Source organism: Microtus oregoni, unplaced genomic scaffold (genome assembly GCF_018167655.1).
Source record: "Microtus oregoni isolate MIOR12 unplaced genomic scaffold, Mior012 000023F_ref0000262, whole genome shotgun sequence".
NCBI lineage: Eukaryota > Metazoa > Chordata > Mammalia > Rodentia > Cricetidae > Microtus > Microtus oregoni.
The window spans coordinates 4,522,462-4,545,794 of record NW_024543082.1 but is presented as its reverse complement, the minus strand read 5'-3'; the positions used below and the strand labels follow the sequence as shown (position 1 = coordinate 4,545,794).

Genomic DNA, 23,333 nt, shown 5'->3' with positions numbered 1-23,333 from the left:
CAGCTGTGAGACTGGGCCAGCTCAGGCTAGAAGTAAGTGCCTCTGAACTGCTCACAGGAAGATCACAACTTAAGAAAAACAAGAAAAAAATTACATTTAGATTTCATTTGCACATGTGCACTGCACATGTTGGGTGGTTTGATAAAAATGTCTCCTAGACTTGGTCCCAACTCAGCAGCCGTACTGTTTAGGGAAGCACAGATCCTTTAGGAGACACTGCCTGGTTGCTGGATGAAGTGAATCACAAGGGGTGGGCTTTTCGGGTTACTAACCCCACCCACTTCCTATTCTCCCTATGCTTCCTGGATGCGGATGAAATGTGATCAGCCAACTTCCTGAGCCTGCCACAAAGTCTTCCTCACCACCGCAGACTCTCCCTCTGGAATCTTAAGCCAAAATAAACTCTTGCTTCTGTAAGTTGATTATGGAGTTTCATCACAGCAAGAGTAACTAAGAGAGAAAAGGGGAAGGCAGTGTGTGAGTGCAGGCATGTGCGCATCACAGCACATGTGGGCAGTCAGAGGGCAACCTACAGGAACTGGTTCTCCCCTTCTCCCTGGGTCCCAGGGATCAAACTCAAGACTTCTGGCTTGCCTGGAAAGTATTTTTATCCACTGAGGCATCTTACTAGCCCCTAAGAGATTTTTTGTTGTTGGTGTGCATGCATGCGTGCATGTGTGCATGTTATGATGTATGTACATAGGATCTCCCTGTCTCTGCCTCTCAATCCTGGAATTACAGGCATGCACAGCCATGTCTGGCTTTTTACATAGGTACAGGGGATTTGAACTCAGATCCTCATACTTTTACAGTGAATGTTTTCACCCACTGAGCCATCACCCTAACACTTACATAAATCAAACTACTGACCATTATACTGGCTTCAGAATAAACGTATGACACTCTGTGCCATGTTGTTCTCATTTTCAAGCCGGTAAGCTGCAGGCACTGTGTTCCATGTTCTTCAGGTACTGTTGGGCCGACTTCCACAACCTTGTCCAGCAGGGTCATTAGCTCCTTTTACTGAGATAGAAACGACCAGGTATAACATCTGCCTTACTTATGGGAGCCACGCAGTTCACAAGCAACCCAGTCTGTTCAAGGTCCAGGTTTTTCAGTTTAGGAGCAAAAATATTTTAAGCCTGTAAGTTTCTAAAAGATCAAGTGCTTGTAGTAAACTTCCAAAATCAATCGTTATTCCAAAAATAAACTGCAGTTTTGAGTGCCTTTAGATAAATACTAAAAAAAATAGCTCATTTTTATTGTTATCATTAATTATTTAAAGTAACTGAAACTACTTTGGAATATATTTTGGAAATCCACCAGGATTTGGTAGGCCCATGATCACTGATCACGAGGCTACATAGGTGTGACAGGAAGTCCTAGTGTTATGAGCTGGAACACAGGGACCAGTAAGAACAGTTTTTGATTTCCAAACAGTAAGGGCATGAAACACAGTGACAAAGCACACATTCTACAGAGGACATGGCACTGGGTCTCACAGCAAAGCCACCTACAGTGCGTCACATAGTCAGAAGACAGCAGGGGAGTGTAGAGAAGGAAGGAGCTAAGTCAGTCAGGTGGCCATGTGCTAGGCTCACTCCAGGAGAGGGAAAGGCCCAGACACAGATCCAGATGCAGGAAGCCAGAGCTGCCCTAATGCGGACTGGAAGGCTGGGTGTAGACCATGAAGAAATGAAAACCTGTCAAGGTTTTAAGGAGGAAGCAACACGTTCAGAGCCATCCCTTAACTAAAGCCCTCAGGGACAGAGTGAAGCAGAAACGTGGGCAGCATGGAAATGGGCTCAACACTTGGCTGTATCAACTGCTATGAAGAGAAACCATGACCATAGCAGCTCTTAGAAAGAAAACATTTAATTGGGGCTGTCTTACAGCTCAGAGGTTAGTCCATTATTGTCATGGCAGGAGCATAGCAGCACACAGACAAGGTGCTGGAGAGGTGGTTCTACATCCAGATCCTCAGGCAGCAGAAGAGAGAGCTACTGGACATAGCTTGAGCTTCTGAGACCTCAAGGCCAACTCCACGGACACACTTCCCTCCAAGAAGGCCACATCTACACCAATAAAGCCACACCTCCTAACAATGCCACTCCCTATGGGTCTATGGGGGCCATTTTCAAACCACCACAAAGATAAAACCTTTTATTCCCCCTTTTTTAACACACACACATCAATATACTACATGGTTGGAGACATATATTAGCTAAGATTAACATCTGTGTTAGCTCACATACTTATCTATGGTGAGAACAGATGAGATCTACACTGGGTCTTGCCAACTGTTAATGGAGAGTAGAGTAAGACATAGCAAACTCAAGTAGTGGAGCCCAGCAAGTGATAAACGGCAGCTGCTGACACGAAGACTGTGTGTCTCTACTTCAGGAACATCTACATGGGAGTCTGATGAGATCTACTGAAAACCCTCATGGGAGAAGTAGCTTTCAATTCTTCAGACTGTCAACTAGACAATCTGAAAACTATTTAGGGGATAAAATTGAAAACTTCAGTGATAGCCCAGGGCTAAAGTGTGAGAGAGAAGGTGTTAGTGATAAGCTCTAGGTCTAGGCTGGGTGATGGAAGGCTGTGGCTGGTGGCTCCTCTGACCAAGAATATGGAGGCAGAATGAGTCTGGCAATGTGGGGTCTTGCTGAGGAGCGGACCCTCGTGTGCATACAGGAGTAGAGACCTAAAAGGTCAGTGGGCAGGTCTGGGGTGTGGGTACAAGGTACGGCTGGGAATTAAGAGGGGTTATGAGCACCTCACACCATGAGAAGGGAAGACACCGCCTGGAGAGGGCATGTTCAGTCAGCTCAGTGAGCCAAGACGGAACCTGAGAACACTGACAGGACAGGAGGCAGGGGCACCCATGGAAGAAAAGAAGTACAAAGTAGACTGGAGCCCAGCTCAGTGAGTGAAACACCAGCCATCAAATGCCAAGACTGGAGCTCACCGCACACCTGCAGGGATGTGTACTGCTCACATTTCATCAAAGAATCTTCTTCTTAAAGCTGATGGAAACCATCACAGAAAGCCACAGCTAGTCAGCAGGCAGAGAACAACTGACTCTGGGGTATCTATAACACATTAACACAACCCTTCCCCTAAGGCCCAGGGAACGTTAAGGAAGAAGGGGCAGAAAGACAGCAAGAGCCAGAGGGTCAGAGGATCAGAGAGTCTGCTGCAAGACTGTGTCTTTTAGATCTGACAGGGAAGCCAAGCCCACGGAATCTCAATATGGCTGTTTAAACAAGAGCAGAGCAGGATAGGGAAAATCTTATGGGGTCCCATGCCCAGATGAAGAGCTACAGGCAATTAGAGACTGCTGAGAGGGAAAATTAGTCTTCTCCAGATGAGCCCCTTAAATTGTTATCCAATCCCAAGTGCTCAGCACTAAAAATATATATGGATAAGCAGCACTAAACAGACTCAGCAGGTTGTATTAACATATTTACTTTCATATATGTGTATGATGTGTGTGTGTGTATATATATATAAAATTAAAGAATGAGAGGCCATGAATTTGAATGGGAGCAGGGGGAAAGGAATCATGAAAGGAGGAGGCAATGATATAATTATATTTAATTTAAAAACTTTGGGTTTTGAGATTAGTTCTGTCTACATAGACCTGGCTGTCTTTAGAACTGACTCTGTAGACCAGAATGGCCTCAAACTCACAGGGATCAGCCTGCCTCTGCCTCAAGGGCGCTGGAATTAAAGGCGCCGGCTAACTAACTTTAAAAATAACTGGAGTTCAGATTCCCAAGAACGCAAGAAGAATTTCAACTTATGATGGCAAGTGTTGTCAACCAGACAAGACCTAGAGAAGGACCTCTTGGCATGCCTAAAGGGGGTTATCTACCAACCCACTACAGGTGGTAGTAAAAGAAAGTCTGCTAAGCACAAGGATCCACTGATAGAAAAAGAGAACATTTCTCTCCCTCCCTCCGATTCATACACACATACACACACCACCAATTGTAGGTACAATGTGACCAGCTGCTTCAAACTCCTCTGCTTTGATTTCCATGTAACTGTGAGCCGAAATAATCCCTTTCTCCTTAGCTTGCATTTGTCAGTGTATTTTGTCTCAGCATCAGCAAAGGAAAACTAAGATAATCTCAGCTCTTATATGGGGAGATGGGAGGAGGAAAAGACAGGAAATCCCTGGAAGCCTGGGGTCAGTTATGCAGTGGCAAACAACAACAGACCCTGTCTCAAGCAAGGTAGAAGACCAGGACTCAGCGGAGCTTGTCCTTTGACCTCCAGATGCATACTTGTATGTGTATACATTTACACACGACAAGGCATACGCAGCAGTGGGAAGGGGAAAGAACCTGCCATACACTTAGGTGATGGGACAAGGGGGAACTATCCAGGAGGAGGAGGAAACTGCAGACTCAAAGGTTAGGCTCAACATTATAGTTTTGGCTCTTTGTTTAGACAGGGTCTCTTTATGTAAGCATGGCTGGCCTGGAACTCACAGACATCCTCTTCCTGCTGCCTCTCAAGTGCTGGGAATCATTATTTGTAAGATAAAGAACTCTGATCATTCTGTGAACTGTGAAAAATAGAACCACAGACAATACAAAGAACAATGACGAAGCCGGGAAGACCCATTGACAGGACAGGGTCCTTGAGAAAAAGAAAGGCTTTCAAGATTCACCCGTGTATCAGGGGCCTCCTAAGAGCTCACAGTCTGCCAGGGGAGCAGTATCAATAAACAAGAGGCACATTACGCCACAGAATGGAGGACCCAAGTGGCATGGCTTCCCCGAACCATATCTGTAGCTGCTCTCATTCTCCATTCCTGCTGTCTCAGGCAGCAGCTGGGACCCAGCCCCACCAGGAATTTGATGAGGCTTTTTTGTTTATTTTGTATGAATGAACAAATGAACCCACTGGTATTTACTCCCAGGGATGGAAATTTTAAAGAAGTGTAACAACTTATTTTAAGATAAGCAAAGTAATTTGGGACATTAAAACATTCAGACATTAATAAAAATAATACTATACATACAATAGTACACACGTCTACTTCAGCTGTCAGGTAAACCGAGCGGGCGATACTGGCTTGCAGCCTCAGTTCTCAAGTTTTCAGACTTTCGGTACGTTTGAATAAATATCATCTGCACACTGTCCCTTTGCTTTATAGGGTCTGTTCACTTTCCGAAATTGACCTTTGTTTAACTACAGGTGTCTATCCATCCCATACTAGAAGCTATGCCTCAGAGTTCCATGGCAAAATGTGATGGCTCTCCCAATAAAAAGGAACCATTTGGCCAACCATGAACATGATCTACTTTCATTAGAACTCCTGTACATAGTGTTAAAACTATTATGCTTTACAATACACAGAGAACACCCATGTATGGGTCACAGGGGAATTCTCCAACAAAGCACAGCACCTGAACCCGAGCCACGCTTAGAAACATGGGAGCGTCCTATTTATTACTACTGTGTTCAGAAGGGGAGGTCCCTCCTAAACCGACAGGAAAGGAGCTACAACAGATAATGTGTGTGGTGACAACATCTAATCAATACTTTCTATGTCAGAAAGCAAAACTACTTAAATGAGCAATTATATACATATTAATTAAATAATCTGAGTTTTAAGGACCAAACCAAGTCCATCATCTATGACTCTAAAAAAGGCAAAATTTAATGCATTCAGAAGGTGTGGGGGGGTGGGGTGGGGTTCTACTTACCTATAGCACAATGTAAAATCTAGAGAGAAAAAAAAGGGGGGAAGAAAATTAGTGAGGACCAATATTACAGCTTTATTTCACATAAATTGCTCTTTCAGTTAAGAAAAAAGCAGCAGTGGCCAGCTAACCCGAAAAAAACGAACATTCTACTTTTAAACCTTGCTACAGGCTATTTAACAAAATAAAACTTGTTACTAGTTTTGTTTGTTCATTTTAGTTCGTGTATCTCTGAGAGATCGTAAAGACTTAATGGTCACACAGTGGCTTCTTAGATGTCAATGACCTCTTTTATAACTCATCAGCTCACAAATACAGCCCAAGCACAGCCTCTCCTGTGTCCTATAATGTGCAGAACAGAACTGTCACAGGCCACACAACGTGGCACCAGTAGCGCCTTTGTTGGCTGTTCTTGCCCACAGACCCTTCAATGCGGATACACATTCTTCAAAGCTCCATCCTTGGTCCCTCTCTCGCCTTACTCAATGATCCTGCTGCAGAGTTCTTCCCTGGTCTAATTTCTACACTTGTCTCCCAGCTCCAGCTGCACTTTCCAACCCACCGTGGACATCTGCATGCACTACATCAGCATCTCAAAACGGTTACCTCAAGGAGGCACATTGCTTCCTTCCTCTCTCCATTACCGGAGACCACTGGGCTCCCAGTCTGTTGGACTAACGACTCCTCACCTCCAAGACTCAACTGGCTTCCTATTCCTGCTGGTTTCCACTTCTAGCACCTGGACTGAGAATGCCATTTCCACCCTATCTCAATGGCCTCCCAATTGGCCAATTGTGTCCTTCTAAATCCCTGTTGCTTTAACACTGGTGATGACTGTCTTGATGCCACCTCAAGGACTGAGTTCATGAACAGAGTTCTTCTGGGCGATAAGGATAAAATATGTTGCAGTTCCTGGTATCACTTTTACAAAACATCTCTAGCAGTTCTTTATTTGGTCCTGCTAGTCACCCTGACAGGTAGACAGGGCAGTTAGGACAGTGGGTGGGAACACCAGGACACAGAATGCTGCACAGCTTGCCACAGTGGTCAACAGCAGCCTGGGCAAGAATCCACACCTTGGTTTTCTGTCTTCTCTATGTTTTCTGCCACTATTTCTGAGTTCTGAGCCCCGGAGGCAAGACCATCACAAGACAGGCTTTAGCTGAACTATCCCTGATCAGCTCTATGCTTAGAGACTACTTATTTCACTAACGTTCCCAGTCTCATGGAGAGAGCAGAGTAGAGGGAGAGAGTCTGGCTTTAAAAACTGAGCTATGCAAAAATTCCTGCTACCCAAAAAGAGAAGAGAAAATTTTTCATCCATCCAGTCATGTTATCCCTTTTAAAAGATGCTCCGAAAATCTCAAATGTGTGACTATTACAAGAGAAGCTCAATCTCCTACTGCACAGCTTGGGAAAAGCAGAGGACAAATCTAGATTAAAGTGAGGGCTGAAATGAAGGGCATGAATGAAGAGCAGCCTTTGAGGAGACAAAGCAGCATGCATTCTCTTCATGTGTGTGACAAGACATCCTGACTGCTCATTAAGGACCGGCCCTGGAGGAAAAGATGACAGCAATTCGTGCTACCCTGTTTTCTAGGTCTCCATCCTCTCATCACACGTATTTTATAACATCCCCTTCACCTTCCTAATGAAACTCAGCTGACGTGACCTACTTACACAAAATTTTCAAAAACTACCCTAACTGATACACGAAGAAGAAATAAGAAGAAAATAATTTAATTAAAAATACATATTTCAGTATGTAAATGCTTTTGGACATAACTATGTAACAACAAGCAGATACAATATTAACTCATAATAAATAAATTTGGATTTAAAAATAAAATGGCCAGGGCCAGAGAGATGGCTCAGCAGGTAAAGCCTTGCTGTGTAAGCCAGGCACCCATGCGAGGAGCCCATGGGAAGGTAGGTGGAGGGGCTGACTCCAGTGTTCCCTGTCTGCCACCATGTGCACTCCCATGCCCATACCCACATAATAATAAATAAAACTTAAAAACGGTAATGTAAATATCTGTGTTTTCCAATGATCTTAAGTAATCCCTGTAAAACCTACAAGGGGGGGTTGCAACCCACAGGTTGAGAACCGCTGTCCTAAGAAGTGCCAGTGCTCTGGGATCCATTGAATAAATCACTGGACTAGAAGAAGCATACCTGTAAACTGAAGTTTCTGTTCCACTAGCTCAGTTGGGAGAGCATGAGACTCTTAATCTCAGGGTTGCGGGTTTGAGCGCCACATTGGCGCCAGGATGTTGCTACAAATATTTTCCGCCCTGCTGGTCCCCCTGGACTGAATTTTCTCAGCCCGCCTGTTCCCAAAGCTGCTTATAAAATATCATTCTGAGGCTTAATATTAATTACATACTCTTTGGCCTATTAGCTTAGGATTCTTATTAACTAACTCTTACATATTAAATTAATCCATTTCTATTTATTTTATATTTTACCACAAGGCTCATGGTTTGTTATCTCACATCTTGCTTCTTGGGCGGCTACATGGTGTCTGACTCCGCCTTCTTTCTCCCTACATTCAATTTAGTTTTCCCTCCTAGTTACATACTGCCCTGCCATAGGCCAAAGCAGCTTCTTTATTAACCAGTGGTAAGAAAACGTATTCACAGCATACTAAGGGGGATCCCACAACACATACCTCATAGGAATAACAGTAGAGAACTTGCCATATTCAAACTGCCTGTGAAAACACCACACAGTCTTCCCTCGAGAGCCCTTTACATTGTGGGGATGTGGCAGCCAGTCCTAACATGACGACACTGTGTAATTGCCTCTAAATTACAGTGACACTGCCCCCAGAGTGCTCAGACCTGTGTAATAATTCACACATTAACTCCCCTGTGATGGCTAAAGAAATTTAATGTGGTACCAGGCAACCCTTAAGGGCTGTTGACTTCTGCCCTGGAATGCCTGTGAGACCCCAATGGCCTGAAGATGCGTTAAGAATAGGATAATGGTGTTCCTGCTTTCTGCCTTGTAAACCTACCTAACACTCTGGGACTGGGATGAAGTGGTCTTTTTATTACTATACAATGGGGAAAAGAAATAACTGGGGGAAGTAGAACAATTTTCTTTCCCAGCTATGAATTCCATAGATAACTGTAATGTACACCTTGCTATCCACCTTTATAAACCTCTTCTTTACCCCCATTTGGCATGGAATACTGTTTGGCTGTAAGGCCGTTGTTTTTCAGCTAGCAGTAAGAATAAATTCACTTAATCTAAATTTGAGTTGAGTCTAAGTCTTTGGTCTTTCCCAGTGGATTCAAATGCTACAGTATCTACCTACCAAAATATACGCTGGTTTTGGTTTTAAATTTTAACTTCAGTATCAAATGCCATCTTGTATAATGGCTTTTTAGAAATGCCCTTTTGAAAAAGTTCCTATGATTTGAACTGAGGAAATTTTGTGAGTTATCAACAAACCTTTCCAATTTCATTTAAAAATATTTTGTTAATTAATGTGCATGGATGTTTTGCCTGAAGGTATGTCTGTGTACCACATGCACACCTGGTGCCAAAAGAGGGACCCAGATTCCCTGGAATTCTAGTTACAAATGACTGTCAGCCAACATGTGGTTGCGGGAAATCAAACCCAGGTCCTCTGGAAGAAGAGTCAGTGCTCCTAACCACCGAACCATTTTAATTTCAGGTAAGGAAATAACAGTAAAACACCCACACAGAGTTTAACAAGTCTCAAGGCGAACAGGAACCCATGGGAGGATAAGAACCTGACCAGCCCAGTATGGGTCAGGTATGCACCCCTGCTTCAACTGGCTATGGCTTAAGAAGGTGAGTCTTTGGCAAGGGATGCAGTCTCAGGAACAGAGAGAACGTCCACACATGACAAACTTCAGAGCTGGGTAACTCACTCGTATCTACTAGAGTTGTCTACACTGTGCAGTAGCCCATAATTAACTGTGCACATCAACTAAAATTTGATTCAATTAGGAAAATAAAATACCATATACAGATAATCTCATTTTGCTTTAAACCCATGCATATAACATGTAACCTTTTCCCCCAGTGCTGAGGACCAAATCCAGGGTCTCACATATGCTAAGTAGGTACTCTACTACTGAGCTACACTCCTAGCCTTAACATGTAGTCTTGAGGGTCAGACACCAAAATGTGACGAGCAATTTTGAGGCATGGAGCATATGAACAATATGTACACCTCCTTCACCATCTTCCATCCAGTGAACACACACGGCATTTACTGTTAGAAGGGAGAACCTCTCTCTCCTCGGGTGGCCAAGAGCAGGGTTTCTGCCAAATCCTACCAGTCTTTCTCCACCTTTTAATTTATTTACCTCAGGAAAAGCGGGTGACTCACCCTGGTGTCAAATTTGGAAGGAATAAACAGGGTGTGCTGGACTCAGTCTCACCCACAGTTTCCATAAAGTGCCTTATGTGGAAGGAGGCCAGTGGGGCAGGGAGAGCAAGCAGGGTGCATGCGACCACTATGTGTGATGCACATATGTGAAAACGTATAGTGAAACCTATTATCTTCTACAGTGAATGTGTTCATAAAAGTTCTTGAAAACAGAACCCTAGGTTCTCATGGATTCTCCAGGCCAACCTGGCTGCTACCACCTGTGATGCAGTGTGTAAAGTTGCTTCTGGGGTTCATTGAGGGACGAAAGCATGTTTTCCAGTCTAGCCTTCACTACACAGGCAACTCCTTTTTAAATGTTTAGAATCTAAGCAAAAAAACAAAATGAAACACCAGAGGCACCAAATGTTTTTCCAAAATCCTTTTACATCCTTGAAGGAGAAAACAAGTGAAATTTCCCTAATTGCCAATATTTTCTCATTGTTCTTAATTTCACCATCTTGTAGCACTATAGTGACTAATTTGCTTATCTTTCATTTTCTGAGAGTAAAGTGCTAAAGTTTCACGGAACTTAACATTGGAAAGTAATTTAATACAGTGTGTTCACTGCTCACAACAAATTGAGGCTCAAGAGAAAGAGGGTCACCGTGCTAATCAATGACAAAACTGTCTTAGATTTGTGTCTGCAGCGTTTGCATACACAGCATGACGAATCTCAAGACTCCATTTTCACTTCTCAAGCACTTATGCCAGCCTTTCTACACATTTTGATTCTCTGTTCAGATAAACATTTACTCATCAAATGATCTCCCATGTTCTCTGCTTGTTGTGAAATCAGCTTTATCTTATGCTGATCTTCCTCTTGCCTTCCCTCCCTCCCTCCCTCCCTCCCTCCCTCCCTCCCTCCCTCCCTCCCCCTCTGCCTGCTCCTCTTTTGACTAAGTCCTACTACTTAGCCAAGGGTGGTCTCAAACTCCCAGGCTTCCAGACTCAGCTGGGATTACAGTAATGTGCCACCATGCCCGTCTAGTCTCAGCTAGCTTTTCTTTTCTCTTTTTCTCTCCACCCACTCTTTTGTGGCAATGGAGCTGAAACTAGGGTCTCACATATGCTATGCAAGAGCATTTATTATGCTTTTTGTCTATCGTCTTGTAAGTTTATAGTAATTCTGTCATACACAGTTTTTGTAAAGATTTATTTATTTCTATTTTCTGTATGTGAGTGTTTTGCCTCCGTGTCTGTTTGTCTACCATGTGCGTGCCTGGTGTCCACAGGTGCCAGAAGGAGCATTAGATCACCTGGAATTGGAGTTAGACCGTTGTGAGCTAGGTGGATTGTGGGTGTTGGGATCCTGGATTCTCTAGAGGAGCACAGAAGCCATCTCTGAAGCCCCTCCCACTCTCACTTTCCACTTTGATAGGCTCTGTACAGCAAACGCAGATCTCAGGTACGTTTCCATGACCCCAAGCTCTCAAGCTGAGGCTTCAAGACTGAACCCACGAACTAGCTCAGCTATCGCGTTCCTTATCCAAAACGATTTTAATCCTGCTTTCCTCACCCATCCAGCTTTTTCGCATGTTATTACATATGTTATTCATATAATTATTGTCTTTCAAGAGTCATATAAAGAGGTACACAAATGTATACAAAACACAGAAAGTAGAAGAGGATAGCTCTTACTCAGCACCCCTACACTCCGCACAGACAGCACTGGCAATGGCAAAGCCCTTCAAGCCTTTCTCCACCAGAAAACACTCATGCATCTGAGTAGTTAGTCTCATCGCTCTAAAGTTATGTGATGTAACGTTTACAGCACGTCAGCCCCCTTACTCAGTCACCACCTTCCTACTCACTCTGTTCTGGCAGAATCGGAACCAAGTCATGGAATTCCAGGGGGCCCTTGGCAATCTGGATCATGGTCTACCTACCCTGGGCTGTGCAGATGCCACTAGTCATACATACCTACCAAAATGGAAACAAAATTTAAAACCTGTTTTCAGTCCCACCAGCCATGTCTCCAGGGCTCCACAACCATGTGATTAGTGGCTACTGCACTGGGCAATACAGATCTGGGACATTATTAAGCAGACAGTTTAAACACACTTAGCTAACGTCTTTATTATTTATGTAACAGCTAAACGCACTTTGGTTCTCTTCCCAAGTCTGTGCTTCTGGAGGTGTTAGGATACCCCACCTGTAGGAAATAGTGCTGCCTCCTTAGGGGCCCACTGCTCTCAGCCAGCATCACGTGGACTTTGTTTCCTTGGAAGGTCCAAGTCTAAGGCCCTAACTCACTTTTACTATTTCATTTCCAAGTTTATTTTCTTCTAGGAATTAAGATCTTTGATCTAAGTTTAAGAACTTAAAGAGAAATCCAAAAAGAGGAAGAATGTTTTTCCTGGCAGAAGTGCTCCTCTGTGGTGTGCCATAAACTGTCAAAAACCAGCCTTTTCCTTCAGAAAAGTCTCTGGATTTTTTTCTTCACGATTACTTTGAATTACACTTTCCAACTTTTCCTATTTCTTTGAGTAGCCTTATTATTCTTTTAAAGGTTTTATGCCTTCATTCTATGGACGCACTGGTTTTAACACTAGTGGTTAGCTCAGCGGCTCCGCGTCTTCACAGACTGGGCCTCTGTTCTAGTACCATGCACCCACTAGCCAGTCCAATATACCGCATCCATTGTACCAGGCAGCCTGTGTAATGTTCTTTTTAGGCCTTAAATGGTGAACTCTGCAAAGTTCTCAATGGCTTCTGCTCTTATCTGCTTTACCTGGGCTGCTCTATGACTGGGACTGACTGTTTCGTGGTTATTGCCTGTGTCACCACCGTCTCTTTCCTGCCCTACAGTCACTATCAATAGATTTAGTTTTGGGGGTTTGGGATTTGTTTTTTAATTTTAGCGCATTCTGTTCTAAAATCATTAGCTTTCTCAGTTCTTTGAGCACTGTATTATTTAACTTCTACTTGCTTGAGTTGTCAAGCAATGACACCTGTGTGGGTGGGTCTTCTTTCCTACAGACTCCCTCTTCCTGTCAAATGTTGTGACAGTTCTTACATCCAGGCTCGTTTTCTCCCATCCAGTTCTCACATAGTTTCTGAAGCTGGTTTTTCTGGGATTTGTTGTTCAACAAGTTTGTACTAGATGTCTCCACCTGACTGGCTCTGCTAGCCCTCCCAAACTCTTCTAGATCTGTTCTCTTAAAAGCAATCTTCAGAATAGAGGGACTCTAACAAGTGCATGTAGATTGGTTCAAATGGCCCTTAAGACATAAAACTGTTATTGGAAAACCAACAGGTTACCACAAAAAATAAAAACAAAACAAACAAACAAACCCTGGCCTTTTGTGAATCATCCCCACACCAGTTCACAGAAGCAAGCCTGACACGTAGTGTGCCTGGAGCATACAGCTCTATTAGTAAAACCTTGACACTAACACAGGAAGTAGGCAAGATTTGAGCCACAGGGCCAGGCAGAGGCGTGAGCTGGGAGCCTTTTTCTTAAAGACATATGGAATAAGAGTGCCTCTATCTAAAAAGCTCTCAAAACCATCTCCTCCTCCATCTGAAGGATGGGTAGGCAGGAGGACTGCCTAGATACAGAGGTGGAGCAAGAATTGCTCCCCGGGGTAATAGATCTGGCAGAAGTCGTCTGCGGTCCTCACAGCCCTCCAGAACCAAGTCTGCCACTCCAAATCCAGCAATAGGAAAGCTCTAGAAAAAGGTAAGAAATAAGCCTGCATATTTCTCCGTATCATCGATAAGGGCTCTGCACAGGAGAAGATCTGGAGGGCAGTAGGACATAAAAGAGTTGTTGTGGGCCACTGGGCCAGAAAGACAGAGGCAGACAAATGAGGTACATAGCAACCTCCATGGTTTGTACCAGCTCAACAGGCCTGTGCAAACAATCTCATCCTGCTGGAGATCTCACTTTCAGTCCTGGGCCACAGTCAACATGCACTCCTATTTTAACCAAACGCATGCAGGAATGCAACTTTACTCAGAAGTCATTTTAAACTGCCATTCTGGCCCAGTCTACAGGTGCAGGTCTACTTACTTCTGAGAATGAGACAGCTGGGCCTCAAGTTCACTGCATGGCTGGACTATAAAGGGGGTTTAAGGGCAGCCTGGGCAAGTTAACAAGACACTATCTCAAAAATGAAAGGTTTTTTTTTTTCTGAACTATGTATTATTAGTGGGGGGCACATATGTGTGGAGGTCAGAGGACAGTGGGGGCACATATGTGTGGAGGTCAGAGGATAGTTCTGTGGAGTTAGTTCTCTTCTTCCATCATGTGGGTTCCAGGGAATGAGCTCAAGTGCCCAGGCTTGTGCAGCAAATGCTTTACCCAATGAGCTTTCTTGCCTGTCCAATAAAAGGTTTTTGTTTGTTTTTTAAGGGAGGGCTAGAGATATAACACAGTAGTACAGTGTTTATTTACCTAGCATGATGAAACTCTAGGTTCAACCCCAGTCCAAACCAAAGCAAGATTAAAAAAAAAAAACTATCATGACTGTAACATCAACCAAGTATTTGTTTGTGTACAAGGAGTTGAACGTAGGACTCTACCACACACTACATCCTCAGCCTAATGTTCAATCTCTGCTCAGAGAACTAGAAAAAGTCTGCCTTGTCAATGACTATCACGAAACAAAGCAAAAGTGAGAAGAAGCTGACCCACAGCACATTTTGACAAATAGCATTTTAAACCAAGATATGATTTACAAGATGACAAAATCCACCCCTAAGAAGTGTATGATTCAGTGATCTTGTTCAGTACAGGCACAAAGTTGTAAGTCAGCATCATTACTGACACTAGAACATTTTTATCCCTTTAAAAGGAAACCCTCTACCCATTAACAGTCAATCCTCTGCCTCTACAGACTGGTACCCTGAACATTTATGCAAAGGAGTCACATTATCTGCTGACCTTTTGTGTCTGCCTTCTTTTTACACAGTGTGTTTTCATGGTTCAGCCAGGATGGACATGCCACCAACAATTCGTGTTTCTGGTAAATACACATCACATTTTGTTATCTATGAGTAGCATTTTAAAAAATATGTTGGTGCTGCTCACATTAATTAGCACAGAATTATTCAAGATTTGACCCAAGGTACAACATATATTTGTGTACTGATCTTTGGGCCTATATTACTGATTATTAACATTTTACACTGGTTAACTTATAAATCACATTATAGCCAGATACGGTGGTGTGTGTTTGTATGTCCAGTGCTTTGGAAGGCTACAACAGAGGATTGCTTAAACCCACAACGGGGAGACCAGCCTGGAAAATATGGGGAAACATCCTCACTTAAATCCTAAAGCAAAACTCATAGATAAATAAGATATTAACTATTACATGTAATAATATATATTATCACATATTATACATAATAAAATACAAGATATTTTCATTTTGCTGAGGGTCTTGTGAAAAGTCTAATAAAATACTTCCCGCCTTTATCTGGAATCTCACTCTAAAGACTGTCCCTTTCCTCCTGTCTTTCCGGGTAATCACTACAGCAGCAATCCCTGTCTACAGAGGTGACAGTCCAGGATGCACAACTGATTCAACTGCATCTTAGCTCCTCACTACAAACACAGACCAAGACTCTGCTTCTAGCCAGCTGGTCTCACCTTGGTTGGAAGAGCTACATTAGGAGACTAACTGTTATCGTCACCCGGCACACAGAAACAGAAAACTAGACTGCAGGCAGGGAATGGTTGGGACACCACTCAGAGAATAGCAGACACAAGTGATGGTGCATTAACACCTGAGGGACTCTGGCCGTTCCTACGGCCCAGCTACATTCCTGCCTTGGACTTTATAAAATACTTCTAATAAGTTCCTCTTGATGACTAAGTGAGGAGGTTCCTATGATCTCCAGCCAACAGCCTTCCTACAATTACCTACCCAACAAGACTGTAGGCTCCTATTGTTTTTTCCTGTAGAGTGACTCCCAGGCCTCGTGCTGCTAGGTGAGCATACTGCCACAAAGCCCCTCCCCAGGCCTTAAGTTAGTTCCTTTTTAGTAAGGGTTCAATTTTCACAGTATTCATTAACCAAACACTTAAATTAATACCTGTAGAATAATTTGGAAATTATTAAAAAATAAAAAAAAATAAAAAAATTATTAAAAAAAAACCTCAAATGTTCTTGGATAAGTAGGATTCTATCAATCTTACTAAAATTCCTTACCACTGGGTTGGCAGCATAGCCCAGTGTTAAATTAGCCGTATGTGTGTGCAAGGTCATGGGTTCAACACCGAGTACCCCACCTCCACACACAAAAAAAGACCAATATCGTGTACCACCAGTTCAATGTATCCATTGTGCAAAAATAAACAAATAAATCTCTTCAGAAAGTAGATTATTTTGAGTTTTGTTTTCGTACCACATCACTGCATGACCATTTGGGCTTGCTTAGTAAATGCCTCTATGTCTTTTATATATTCCTAAGAAGAGTTGAAATTTCTTAGGAACTACTAACTTCTATTGTTTTAAGTCAAAATTCCCAAAGGCCCCACTGAAGAACATCTGTCAGCACACAAGGAAATGAGTAGCTAACTTATCTAGATTATTTTTCTCATCCTGTTAATGGGATACAGTGTAATTAACCAAGCTGCACACACCTACCGAGTATACTGTGTATGTGATAAAGCCCTTCCTAAGCATGGCACATAAGTGTGTTTGTGCGGGTGCTCTCCACAGCCACTACGGACCTCTGTGATGGTCACCTGTTTGTTTTTAGAAGTCACCGCTTCATCACACACAGTTCTTTTTACTATCTCTTCCTTTCTGAGAGGTGGATAGCTCGAAAGACTTTTCCATTTTAGGGCAGAATCTTTTCCTAAAACCAAATCCAGGACTTGTCATGTAATAAGATTTTAGTGGAGATTGACAAAGACAAAGCAAAAAAAAAAAAAAATTAAATTAATTTCTTAAATTCCTATTAAAAATTCAACAGAGATGAACAGGCCAACCATCCTTCAAAGTCTTAAGACTTGGCTTTGGAGTGAATTCTGTAATGCTCTATTTAATTTACTTACCTTCCCTAAGACATATTTACATTTTTAAAATTATATTTGTACATTATAAAATCTTCAAGGAAATCCCCTTAAAATCACTGATGTGTTTAACCCCGAGTCACCCCTCCTATGTCAAGCACTGAGGCTGTTTCTGATGGCCCTGACCTCAGATGTGCTTCTCTGTAACTGAGGGAACTGTGTGACAAGGTGACGAGAGACTACGATAAGTACTACTTATCTCTTCCCCATTTCAGGAAACCCCAGCTCCAGGCTTAAAATGACTCACACTAGAGTCTGCTGTGGAACAGAAGATTAGCTTAACTATACAGAGATGTGCTGCATCTGTGCTGCACAACAACTGTTTACCTAGGTAAAGATGGGTCGTATTTGTTTATGCTGCATTTATTAATCTATGTAAAGGTGTGTTGCTATTTCCCTTGCCTGCCTAAGGCACCTGATTGGTTAAAAAAAAAAAACTGAACAGCCAATAGCTAAGCAAAGGAGGGGGCAGGCGGGGGCTGGCACGCAGCCAGCCAGGGGCCAGCCACAGAGAAATGCAGGAAAGCAGGATGGACAGTATGTAAACAGATAAGGTAAATGAGCCTCGGGGCAGCACACAGATGAACAGAAATGGCTAATTTAAAAGAAAAAAATAGCTAGAAACAAGCCTAAGCTAAGACCGAGCATTCCTAATTAATAATAAATCTCCATGTCATGATTTGGGGACAGGCAGTCCAAGAAAGCCTACTATAAGAATCTGTTGGTTTTCTTGGACTCAAACTGTTTAGGCAGGAAGAAACTAGAAATCGGCTTTATCTTAACTCTTTTCCAAATCAAAAAGGTGAACAAGGGATAAAAGACGAATCCACAGCCCAGCTGGAGTAGGTGCTCAGGGGATGCTCAAGTCACCACAGCATCCCTGCAGGTGCAAAGTCGAGAGTGCTTACTTTAAAGCAGTAGCAAAAGCTATGACCTTCTGCTTTTAAAAGTTAGTGTGAGAACCGGAGACCTTAAAACGTCTTTCCCTAGTTTGTGTTTTAAATGTCATGCTGGGTTTGCCCTGGAGAATGCGGGAAATAAAACTGAGCTTGTCTTCTATACTACCAAAGGTTTTCACTACAGTAACTATGTAGCTTTTGATTTGTATGACCCTATTTAACCTCAGCCCCTCTTTCCACTACCAAAATCTATAATCCACTGGCCAGAAGAGTAGGCACACACTCTAAGCCTGCTGATCAAGTTGGTATAAATAGGGCCAAACAGAACCCTTCCTAGACCTGTATCTGAAACAGCCACTCAGAAAAACTAAGCCCTTTCCCCCACATGAAGGACGTCTTAGCAGAGCCTGAGAGAAACAGAGTTCTAATGTCAAATCACTGGTTCTCAGTCCCGATCTGCTTCCCTTCATCTTATAAGTTAACATTTTATCTTTTTAAAACATTATTTTACTAACTTATTTTTATGAGTGTTTTCCCACATGTATTACTGATGCCCTTCGGGGTCAAAAGAGGGCATCAGATTACCTGGAACTAGAGTTACAGAGATGTGATCCACCATGTGGGGGCTGGGGATCGAACTCAGGTCTTCTGGGAGAGCAGTCAGGACTCTTAATTGCTGGGCCATCCCTCCAGCCCAAAAGTTTGTATATCTATCAGCTTCAGACCAAAAGATTCCTTTATTCTTAAAATTCTTTGAGTTGGATTTTTTTTCTGTCAGATCCAAACTACAGATTCAGCAAAGAGGATCAAGATAAGCACAGCACCACCAGCTTCACTGAGAATCTCTACTGTCTGTCCTTCAAAGCCTTAGTTAATTATTTTAAATTTAGACACCTTTGGACAGGTTCTGCTGTGTCTCCCATCTATCATTAATACATCCGCCAGCACTCACCATTCCTGCTATAACAATCCCTGTATGAGTTTGTCAACACTCCACAAGGGCATTCCTAGAATTCCTCAAAATCTTAGCATAAGCTTATGTCACTTGATTTCCTATAAAAGCTGGATAAAAAATATATTCCAAGCAATACATTAAGTGGAATTTTAATTTTTTTTTTAGAATTTCAAAGACTGTTGAGATGCTGCTTTCATAAAACAAAATTTCTAAATTTTGTTTGCAAAAATCCAACAAAGACAAGGCAATTTCAATGTATTTTATCATAATAACAGTATGTTTTCTACTTTATAGCATTTGAAATTAGTGACAAAAATCTCAAACGTACCTCCAGTAAGGCTCCTGTCTGGAAAAATTTCAAAGGCTTTTCTATTGAGTAATAAAGACTGTGGTAGCTGCCCTTAGCCAGGTATGCTCTCACAAACCCAACTGCTATCACCAGCCATCTAGGAAAAAAGAGAGAGAGCAATTAGGAAAGAGAACAAAGAGTAAGGTGGAAGATAATATAAAGATATAGTAAAAGCACAAAGCACAGCTTTAAAAAAAAAAAGGATTCTAGATTTATCAAATGTTATGGTTTGACTCTAATAGTGGTTCTCAACCTGTGGATCAAGACTCCTTTGGGGGTCAAATAACCCAGTCGCAGGGATCACCTAAAACCAATGGAAAACACAGGTATCCATTACGATTCGTAACAATAGCAAAATTACAGTTTGAATTAGCAATAAAAATAATTTTATGGCTGGGGGTCACCACAACATGAGGAATTGTATTAAAGGGTCCCAGCATCAGGAAGGCTGAGAGCCACTGGTCTATGTGAAGGGCACAGTCCCCAGAGTAACACTCTTGGGTGGAGGTCAACCTTCAAGACATGAGACCTAGTGAGAAGTCTTTATGTCACTAGGGACCTGCCCTGAAAGAGGACTGTGAGATCCCGAACCTTTTGTGGCATGGTCATGAGGTGAACAGTTTTGTTCCTGATTTATCAATTGACCAACAAAAGGAGATCCTTCAGTTGTGGGATGGACCCCCCACAACTGTGCGCCCAAACAAAACTTCCTTCCTTGCAAGTGAATTATTTCAAGTGTGGTATAAAAGTGATGCGCGCACTGACTATAACTTACAAAAACCAAGTTGTAGCACAAATAAGTGTTACACCACCTACCGCACACTGTTAAAATAAAATTACATGGTGGCACCTCACTCATCAGGAACTTGACTCTTCGGTAAACGTGTCTGCTGAGAACAAGGTCAATATAAACGGAATAAACTAAGATGGTCTTTGTGCAGTTAAATCAGATCCCACAAAGTCTAAAGGGGAACAAAGGGTTCGATTTTAATCGTTTTGTGTTGTTAAAGTATCTTTAATAATAATATTAAGACTGGAAAATATTTCAAACTATTTTCACAAGAGTCTCAGTGCGACATGTCCATATATAATCTTATCTAAATTATCAATGAAATATAAATAAAAGTTGCCTTTGAAAAAGAATAGTTTTAAATTTCCCAAAACCAAATGAGAAGAGAGATCAATAGGCTTATTGATTAGAATAACATGAAACAAGAAAGCGCAAGAACATGCAGCTGTGAACATTATCGTTCTGCTCAACTCTCCTTCTCAAAAATAAACATCAGGCCCTGGTATTCCTTGTTAAATTCCATAATGAAGCAAAAGTAACTCGGTCATTAAGGCACATATCAGAGAGAACAGCTGAATTTAACTAAATTGACACACTCTATACCTATAAACTATCACAGAAGGACATTAAATAAGGGTTTCGAATAGAAGAAATGAATTCCTTATGGGTAGAACTGGCCAGACGCCTGTTATAAATTCATGCTCAGGTTTGTTATCAGTATTAGGCATAACTTCCCTCTCAAAATCCCAACTTCTCTTCCTGGTTTAAGATCTCACTCCTCACTCTTATCTCAAGCTCATCACCCAGAAAAAGACGTTCCTTCTTCCTCAGAGAAGCAATGCAATGCTTCTACTAACACCTTTGCTAGTACAGGAACTTTACACACAAGCATACACAGATCCCTGAATAGTCTCCTAAAAAAAAAAATCACTCTAATTGATCTGGGGAAATTTATGTGAAATACAACTTGGATCTGCATTAGTTTTTCACTAACCTGAGTTTAGATTCAGGGATTCTGAGAACTTGTACAATCTTATGCAAGTTACAACTTCTTAAAACCTATGTTTCTTTTTTTCTTTCTTTCCTTTTTTTTTTTTTTTTTTTTTTTTTCTGAGACAGAGTTTCTCTGTGTAGCCCTGGCTGGCCTTGAACTCAGTGATAGACGGTGCTCAGCCTGAGCCTATGTTTTAACACCCCCATTTCTAATCTAGCAATAAGCCTACCACCCTCCCAGCCTATTTCTTCATTCAAAGGCAACATACTAACTATAAACCTCTAACATTTGTGTAAGTGTACAGTAGCATGTGTTAATAACAACATCTGAAGGAGCTACAAAATTAGCTGATTTAACAGTAAGGTGATCTGGGTGGAACAGCACTGGATGTATGTCTTTGTGTATATTTTAAAATTTGAATCCTGCCAACCTATCTCCTACTCTATAAAACAATTAAAGCTGAACTTTCAATATTACAGTCCATAATTCTCTTCTCTATATTTGAAAGTTTTATCTAAAAATTAGCTGGAGATGGAGCACGCCTTTTAATCCCAGCAGTCGGGAGGCAGAGGCAGGCAAATCTCTGTGAATTCAGGGCCACCCTGGTCTACAAGAGCTAGTTCCAAGACAGGCTTCAAAGCTACAGAGAAACTCGGTCTCGAAAAACCAAAAAGGAAAAAAAAGAAGAAGAAATTGTTGGGGAAAATGGCTACAGTCCTAGGGATATAGCTCAGGCAGAGTGCATGCAAGCAGGCCCTAGGTTCAATCCCAGGACCACTAAACAAACAAATGAAGGCATGCTAGGGAGTCAAGAGGGGTGGCACAGCAGTCAGAGGACTGAGGCAGGAGGATCACAAGTTCCAGACCAGTCAAGACTACATAATGAGCTCTAGTCTTAAAAAACAAGGGGAAAGGGAAGGAGAAAGAAGTAAGGGACAGTAAGAAAATGTGCTTTACAATTTAGAAATTGCCTAACAAATCATATCGGGATCCACCTCACTAAAGCCAGCGGATTGCGAAACTGGATTTACCTAGCCAATTCCCCCTCACTGAAAAAACCAGAGGCCCAGACACAGCAGCAGATTCGGAGTTGCACGGCAAGTTGTGTGAGAACTAGAAGTAAAACCCTGCTATTATTAAGGGGCAGACCGAAAGAGGGGAAAGTCCTTTCAAGGGTCGATTCATTCCCAACCTCAACTTGGCCCAGTCCTCCCTAGAAAGTCTAAATCCGCCCATCGGACAGCTCCGACTTGGGTGGCTGGTCAGAAACTTTGAACGCGTTCCCACTCCCTCCGAGATGCAAAGCTCTGCCGGGATTTTGAAAACGGCCGCTGAAATGAATGATCGCCGCGGCTACCGCCGCTTCCACGCCGCGGCTCGTGACCGGCCGACCGACAGGGCTGGCCTCCGCTCCGCTTCCCTCCGCCCCATGCCGCACCTGTGGCCGCCCCGGCGAGGCCCCGGCCGGGCAGCCCCGGGCCAGCCTTCCCCGCGCTCCACCGAGCCCGCGCCGAGCCCGCACCGAGCGAGCACCGCGGCGGCCCCGGGGGCGGGTTCCCACTCCTGGCCGCGCGCGCGGACCGCACGGCGCCCGGCCGCAGAGCTCGCTCCCCGCCTCCCCGCGCTCGCCCCAGCCTCACCCGGCCGTCATCACCACATTGTAGATGACCAGGTACGCCGTGGCCACGGGCCCGGGGCCCTTCTTCTTCCGCGGGCCGCTGCCTTCGCCGCCTCCGGCTCGGCCACTGCCGCCCCCATTCCCCTTGGTCGCCGCAGTCGCCGCCACTGCCGCCATGTCAAGCGCCCGCAGCCCGCTCTGCTCGCTCGCCGGCGCGCGTGCACCTCAGCCCCGACCGGGTGCTGCGAGGGGGCGGAGGGAGAGACGGGGAGGAGGCGGGGCCGCGGCGCGGGGCGGAGCCGGGACAGCGCCCACGGGGGCCGCCATCTTGGATGAGGGCAAATAAACGCCCCAGACACTCCCGCCGGTCTGCTCGTCTCTGTAACCGCCGCCACCTTGGGTGGGGATCATTCCCTCCCCACTTCCGGCACGCTGCCCGTGTTGGCGTCCAGTGCTATGTTGCCATGTTTGATTAGGTTCATATGAACCTGGGGCTCACATGTCAGGCCTGGCCCTACGCACAGATGGATGATTTTTGTCTCAGGCCATTCTCTTATAACCATT

General features: G+C 43.4%; 1 protein-coding gene across 1 annotated transcript in view; it reads right to left on the bottom strand.

The window, feature by feature from the left end:
* Hacd2 (3-hydroxyacyl-CoA dehydratase 2) overlaps positions 1-23,013 on the bottom strand; it is a 94,798-nt gene extending 71,785 nt beyond the window's left edge. The window contains exons 1-3 of the mRNA XM_041673143.1: positions 22,792-23,013; positions 19,347-19,464; positions 5,727-5,745 (exon numbers count right to left, since the gene is read on the bottom strand). Coding sequence (XP_041529077.1) covers positions 5,727-5,745; positions 19,347-19,464; positions 22,792-22,946 — 292 coding nt within the window. The 5' untranslated portion in view covers positions 22,947-23,013. The remainder of the gene's footprint in view (positions 1-5,726; positions 5,746-19,346; positions 19,465-22,791) is intronic.
* Positions 23,014-23,333: the final 320 nt, after the last annotated feature.